Genomic DNA, 7,694 nt, shown 5'->3' with positions numbered 1-7,694 from the left:
CTTTGGCAGGGCAGGGGGAAAGTCTTATTTTGACTTAAGACTGCTTGGAAGCAATGCTTTTCGGACACAAATTCTTGCGTTGCAAGAGAACATGCACACAATCAGATGCATTTTTATCTTCCTTCGGGCAGCAGCACTGAAAACTTAACCAGGGAGGTGGATCGTGGCTGGGTGAAGACATCCCCATTCAAACCAGAGGAGAGTCTCTATGAGGAGTAGGAAGCAGCTGTGGGCCTGGAAAGAGGGGGAGCTGTAGCCACCAGGGGGCTCTGGTTATTATTACTGCTGGAAAGAAAAAGGTGATTTATATTCCCCTCTTTCTCCTTGCACTCTCTCTGTCCTTTGACCAGGATATTAGGAGATGAACTTCCTGGATCATCTGCAGTTGCAGACAAAGCCTAAGGAGGGGAAACCCTCTTAGGCTCAGACCTTCTTGCATTCAGCAGAGCTCAGACCTTCTTGCATTCAGCAGAGGTGTGTTTGGAGAGGTGGGGAGGAGGAGGAGGAACCAGAGGGTGGGATGAAAGGTTCTGAACATGCTGGAAATTGCCTCCAGATCTGAGAGGCATCTGGGGACAGGTGAAATGACGTGAGCAGTTACCTCCACTCGTTTCTTTTTTGCTCCTAGCTCCGCTAATTCAATGCTAGCTTGTTCCAACCAGCCACCTTCTAAATGTGTTGAAACTGCAGTGCCCAGCTTGCTGGCGGGGGAGTGTTGCAAGAACCTGGTGTGAAACAGGTTGGGTGATACGTGTTGATGGTTCCTGTTGCTGTGAGAGCGAGAGGGATGGATCGAAGGAATGGAGCAAGGAGTAGTGGAAAAGATGGGAGGAAATCTTGCCTCGCGATGCTTTAAGCGGTGTTTCTCAACCTTGGCCGCTTGAAAATGTATGGACTTCAACTCCCAGAATTCCCCAGCCAGCTTGTTGGCTGGGGATTTCTGGGAGTTGAAGTCCATACCTTAAAGTTGCCAAGGTTAAGAAACACTGCTTTAAAGTCTACTTCTGGAAGGAGGCATTTAAATTCACAAAATTTCCCTGTTTCACTCTGGATCTGTGTCATGCATGTGAAAAGACACCGCCATCTTCCTTGGGTAGGTACAATGTTGTTATGTATTAAAACACTGGGGAGCAGAGAAGCTCTTAGAAAAAGTTGCACGGTTCTGGAGGAAAAGAGATGTTCCTGTTTAAAGTACTGTAAAGCTCTTATGTGCTGCAATTGCTATTTTTCCAAAAGACAGTAGAAGTTGGTATTTTGAATCCACCAATGTAGCCATCGGTTACGTGAGGAACTTTGTTGGTCCTGACTTGTTTTTCCTCTTCTGTTGTTTAAAAGGGGCCCACGGACCACACAACCAACCCTGTGCTGCAACGAGAAGACGGATAGTTTTCTCCAGCAAAACACCCTCTGGATGTGTTCAGACCACAGCTCCCATCATTCTCCAGCCAACACAATCATTGGCAGCACTGGCTATAGAAGAGTTTCTATTTTGTTAAGGATTCCTATAGATCCTTCCATTCCTTAAATCTTATTTATGCCTGCTAGGGTACGGTTAACTGCACCAATGTCTTCTAAGTTCTGGAAGTGTGTGCGAGCATCTCCAGTTTAGGAAGGAAACAAACAAGTGGGCAGGCCCTGGAATGAAAGAACCATTCCTTCCCCAGGGCTGAACAGAGCCACCAGAAATGTCACCCAAAAGAACCAAGAGGGATGTGGCCCAAACACCGAAGTTGAGGAAGCCCTTGAAGGCCCAGGTGCCAAAAGAGGCTAAACCCACTCACCATGGAAACAGGCGCAAAGGCACCACTGTGCCCCGGAAGACCTTCATAGGGGAGACACCCAGTGTCTGTGTTGAATGTGGGAAAAGCTTCCGAAGGAGCTCAGAGCTGGCCTGCCACCAAGGAGCCCACAAGAAAGAGAAGGCGTATCAGTGCCTCCAGTGTGGGAGAAGCTTCTGCAGGAGCTCCACTTTCAGGAGACACCAGCAACTGCACGTGGACAACGAGCCCTGTGTGTGCACAGACTGCGGAGAAGGTTTTCCTGACAGCTTGGCTTTGGCACAGCACCAGCAGACCCAGGTGGACTTCCAGCCTTGCCAGTGCATCGACTGTGGGAAAACATTCAGCCTGGGTTCCCATCCCCATCACCGCCCCAAGACCCCGCTGGAAAAGCAGCAATCCAGGAGTAGTCGGTATGACAAGGCTGGCTGTGGTTCAAGGGCTGGCAGGGAAAGCAAAGGTGAGAAGGCTCCACAAAAATGTGCTGTGGAGACCCCCAACACCTGTGAGGAGTGCTGGCAGAGCTTCAGCCAGAACTCGGACCTGGTCAAACACATGCGCATCCACACGGGCGAAAAGCCCTATGCGTGCAACCATTGTGGGAAGTGCTTCAACGTCAGCTCCAACCTCATCCGGCACAAGAGGATCCACACGGGGGAGAAACCCTACACCTGCTCCGTCTGTGAGAAGAGCTTCACCGACAAATCCACCCTCACGCAGCATAACCGCATCCACACGGGAGAGAAACCTTATACCTGTAGTTACTGTGGGAAGAGCTTCAGCCGGAGTTCTCATCACAAGAGGCACCAGCGGATTCACGTGGAAGAGAACCCCATCTCTTTCCTACCTCTGTGGCGTTATCCAACCCAAGCGTGTTAATTCATGCCCGTAGGCCAAATGGGAGATGGAACAAGAAGCTCCAGGGAATGGAATTGCATGGGTTGATGACAGATCAGCAGACGCTTCTTAGATGGGGGTGAAAGTTTTTCCAGATTGTCTAATATATAGGGTGGGAGAGTCTATTACAGTGTTTCTCAACCTTGTTGACTTGAAGATGTGTGGACTTCAACTCCCAGAATTCCCCAGCCAGCATGGCTGGCTGGGAAATTCTGGGAGTTGAAGTCCACACATCTTGAAGTCCACACATCTTCAAGCTGCCAAGGTTGAGTCCACACATCTTCAAGCTGCCAAGGTTGAGAAACACTGGTCTATTATGTCTACTGTTTGGGTGGGGGAACATGAATCACTGATAGTTTAGCACAGAGTGGAAATGTGGCCTCATATGCTTGTGATTTCATTATGCTTGGTTCTTTGCTTCATCCCAAAGCACTGATTCATTTCTTACCAGTTTTAAGCAATGCAGGTATACACACCTTTCCAGAAGTACCATCACCTCTCTGTTGAGAAGGAGCAACAGCTCTCAGCTCAGATGAAGTTCTATTCAGGTCTGAACCCAGACAATCAGAGTAGACCTCAATGGGGATCTTACAGTTTTCATTTGGGTATTCTTTGAGATGTTATTGTTCTCTTGAAATGAATGACCAGTCACCCAGCTTAGTCTACTCATGTAGACTGACTTGTTTATTCAGCACAGTATGAAATTCTGCTTAGCTCAATAGCAAATAATTTGGCACTGGGGACAAATTTAGTCCAATTAGGGTTTGTTCCAGAAAATGCAAATTATGATGGGCTTCATGATCTAAGGCATGGGTGGGGAACCCATAGGCTACAGGGGTTGCCTTCAGTCTTTCACCACTCCATTTGTGGCACCCCCCCAAGTCACCTGGAGTGAATAGAGTTAATTGTGTACTTTTTTATTTGCGTGTGTCTGTGTTTGGGCCTCGAGGAGATTTTAAGGGACCGTGCTCCCAAGCTCCTTAATTCGTTTTGTCCTTCAAAATCCACCAAAACCTTCAAAAATGGCAAAAAAAAATTAAGTCCTACCCTCTTTGATTTCATAATGCTATTGGGTCCAGAATTCTTGCAGGGAAGTAAGCGGATTTCTTTAGCAGAGCTTCATTCATACTTGGGAAGAGGTCAGAGTCTTTATTTGGAGGAAAGGGGTCCTGGCTTCAACACTGAGACCAGCCCATTACTCAGGTATTGCATGCAGACAGTCCTTTGTTCCCAAACAGCAACTCCTGTTAAAGGTCTCAAACAGAAGGGACAGAAGCACCTCTTCCAGATGTCCTCAGGAGATTATGCCATCAAAAATAACAATGGTGCATGCTTTGATTTGGCAACATCATTTACTCATCTCTTCCTCTGAAACAAATAGTACACTTATTACTTTATGATTCCCTGAAGAATTAGAAAATGGATATCTCCCAAAATTTTCTACATATGAAATGGCTGGTTACATCTTGGTATGGGGAAGAGAAAGGGTTTCTGGAGTTTTATAACAAACCAAACACAAATTAACTATACAACTGGGGTTGCACAACTGGCTTGGGTAAAATTGGGTTTACCGAGGTAAGCTTTCACAGTTGGTACTTGTTGGGCAGTGTTAAGCTCCAGGATTTAGTGACCGTGGTCTAGACAACAGATTTCCTGATGTTTTGCTGGCAACTGGCTGGCATCTTCAGAGGCAAGGTGGTTTGCTACACTGTCGCTTGCTCAGTTGCCTCTAGTCTCTGTAGCAGACCACCTTGCCTCTGAAGATGCCAGCTACAGTTGCCGGCGAAATGTCAGGAAATCTGTTGTCTAGACCATGGTCACTAAACCCTGGAGCTTAACACTGCCTAACATTTGGTTTATTAGTTTCTGATGCTGTGCAGAATAGCCAGAATAAAATGGAATGGGAGCACAAGGGGATATAGAAGAGCGAGGAAAGATTATTTAGATTTATTTAAAAAATCGGGGAGCAGGCTCTTTCTACTGTCTCTCCCATGGCTATGGGCCCAATATGGCTTTGTGTGAACTTAATGGCAAATTATGCCAGAGGGAGAAGAAAAAGATTCTTAATATCTGATCAGTTATGCCTATCTGAAAAGATGTGGGATAGTAACTTATTACATTCCTACCCATTTCACTTATTGGCAATAAAGTTAATCATTATTAGAGATGGTCATTTGTTGCGGGGGGGAACAAGGCCATGACTTGAAGCGACAACTTGATGGCCACTTTTGGTGGGACTCTGTAGTTGCACATCCAAGGTTGTGCACACCACTGATGCTCCTGCTTTATAGACTCACCTGACCATGGCGTGTTAGCCAAGAATGAAATTGTGGGAAAAGTATAGTGATGCCACGAGCCCCTGATGATCACCATTAACTCCACAAATGTAGAATCGTAAGGACTTGAGAGTAAATGCAACTCTTCCTCTAGGCCATATCTCAGCTCCAAATGATTAACTCATACAAATAAGAAAATTGTAGAGAGGAGGCGGAGCTGGCGTCGCGGCGGTACGGTGTGCGATCTGGAGCTCCCAAGATCGCAGCTGATATCTCCGATGCTGGACGGTCCCGAAGGACCTAAGCCGTCCCGTAGAGACGGCGACTAGATAGGGCACGTCCTGTTGATCCCAGGGATATCGCAAAATCTCTGGTTGATCCGGGAGAAGTCCCTGAAACCAGCGACGGAGTGGCAGCCATTGAGACTGCAAAAGCCGGGACAGCTCCAAACGGAAGAAGAAAGTGTGTCAACCGGGTGAGATGGACCTTTATTATTCAATTTTGCTTAGAGAACACCCTAAGTAATCCAAAGTGAATTTTTAAAAGTGAAGAAAAGTGGGACTAAGCGGCGAGATTAAGCCTTTGGGAAAAAATTTTTTAGTTATTTAACTTTCCCTTTTTATGGACTTGAATCTGGCAGAGTGTGGTTTATTTCATTTTTAAACTCAACTGGACTGGCTTTTCTGTTTGATACTCAATAATTTCTGATTTCAAGCATTAGGACTAAGATTTTTTTTAGTGTTTTAAGAAGCATATTTCTTTTTCTCTTTTTTTTTTTATCTCCTCTCTCCCTGTCTGGGAAAGAGGAAAAGCGAAGCGAAAGCCAATGAAAGAAAGTAGCACTGCCACCTAGAGGCTTGGATATATATATATATATTGTTTTTTCTACTGTGACTTGTTTTACTCATATTCAAGGACTCTTAAAAAGATAGCGAAGTGCATCACAAACTGTTTATATAGGTGCCACCTGAATAACTATAAACAAGACAGCGGAGAGTGGATTCTGAAAATGTTTAAGGTGGAAAGCCTGATTTAGTCACAAGAGCCTTGGACATTTAGTGGCAGTAGCGTACTTCTTGCTAGAGCCTTGGTTTTTTTTTCTTTTTCTTTTTTCCTTTTTGTTTTTGTTTTTTTTCTCTTTTTGTTCCTTTCTTCCTCTCTACCTTCTCTTCAGCTGGTTTTCTTTTTTTTTTTTAAAAAGAAAAGAAATTTAGCTTTCTTTTCCTCTTCCTTTAATTTTTTTTAACTGTATACTATTGGATTAAGGCGGACAAGTGCCTGAAGGTTTTTCCTTTTCCATTCCCTTTTATTTCCAGGTTTTTTTTATCTCCTTTCTATTGTTTTTCATTCTCATTTTGTGGAATAGTATCTGTGGTTCTTGCCTTGTTCTCTCCCTCTTTTCTTTTTTCTGCAGCTTTAAGCATCAAGATGAGCAAGAAAATAACAGCCCCAATCCCATCAACGTCAGTAGCTTCCTCTTCACCCCATTGGAGACAACGTTCAATTCAGACAATGATACAATATGAAAAAGAGAAGGAAGTGACATTACAGGCAATTATGCAAGAAATTCAGAAGATTGGAAAGAGGACGGAGAATATTGAGCATAGAATTGAAAAGACAGATGAAAGTATACAACAGATGATGACAAAATATGAGGAGAGATTTAAGAAAATTGAACATGAAGACATACAAAGAGATAAGAAAATTGGAGATATCGATACTCGACTGAGTGAAGTCGAAAAAGCCAGGAGTGACTTGCTAGGATGGGAAATTGATAAATCAGAATACTATTTGAGATTTCAAAACATAGAGGAAGGAAAAGGTGAAAACCTTGCGGAAATAATGACAGAAATACTGGCAGAAGCATTGGAGATAACCACAGAGAAGATGTCAGATGGGATGGATGAAATTTTTCGTGTCTATACGAGATATGCAATGAGAAATAAACTACCAAGAGAAGTACACATAAGATTTACTAAAAAAACTATTAAGGCACAGATACTCCAGGTGGCAAGAGAGAAAACACTAAAGTACAAAGATAAAGAAATCGTAGCCCTGAAGCAGGTGCCAAGAAAAGTAAGAGATATAAGAAGGCAATATTCATTCCTGACTAAAGAGCTACTTAGAAGAGGAGTAAACTACAGATGGTTGATTCCAGAAGGTCTTCAGTTCACTTGGCAGGAACAAAGACAAAGAGTTGATACAGTCCAAAAAGCAGAGCTATTCTATTCAGAACTCTTTAAAGGAAAAGAAGAAGACACACAAAAGGAAGAATCGTTAATTGAGTTTCAAGAAGAAGGTGCAGCAGCAACTGGAAAAGAAAAAGAAGAAAGTGAGGGAGATGGTGTTCCCAGAGAACAACGAGAAGTAAGATCTACTAGAGCAATTAAACCCTCGTATAAAGCCTAACATGGAGGAAAGAAAATTGATTATGATCAATATAAATGGACTTAATTTGGCTATTAAAAGAAGGAAAGTATTTCATAAATTAGAGAAGTTAAAGTTTGATATAATTTGTCTGCAAGAAGTACATATCAAAAAACAACACGAATATTTGTTGCAGCAAAAAAAACTGGGTAAATTATTTACTTCCTTGACACAATGTAAAAAAAGAGGAGTGGTCCTATATATTAGAGATACAATGCCAGCAGAACAAATCTATGCGGATGATGATGGAAGGATTTTGATGGTTGAAATAATAGATAATAATGTTAAAACTCTTTTAATTGCAATTTATGCTCCT

The 7,694-nt window shown here is 43.4% G+C and overlaps 1 protein-coding gene across 1 annotated transcript; it reads left to right on the top strand.

The window, feature by feature from the left end:
• The first annotated feature begins 370 nt into the window (after positions 1-370).
• On the top strand, positions 371-2,748 carry LOC103061509 (uncharacterized). The gene is made up of 2 exons (XM_007427769.2): positions 371-474; positions 1,336-2,748. Exon 2 carries the CDS (start codon positions 1,686-1,688, stop codon positions 2,655-2,657), a length of 972 nt encoding a protein of 323 aa, XP_007427831.1. The 5' UTR covers positions 371-474; positions 1,336-1,685; the 3' UTR covers positions 2,658-2,748.
• Positions 2,749-7,694: the final 4,946 nt, after the last annotated feature.

Source organism: Python bivittatus, unplaced genomic scaffold, assembly GCF_059951505.1.
Source record: "Python bivittatus isolate LINGU-HERP-01145 unplaced genomic scaffold, Pbiv_v1 ctg000080_np1212, whole genome shotgun sequence".
Classification (NCBI taxonomy): Eukaryota; Metazoa; Chordata; class Lepidosauria; order Squamata; family Pythonidae; genus Python; species Python bivittatus.
Note: the sequence above shows the minus strand (reverse complement) of the source record. Positions and strands in the feature narration are given on the sequence as shown.

Coding starts and splice junctions, on each gene's coding strand:
- LOC103061509 (XM_007427769.2), top strand. CDS start 1,686: ATGTCACCCAAAAGAACCAAGAGGGATGTGGCCCAAACACCGAAGTTG.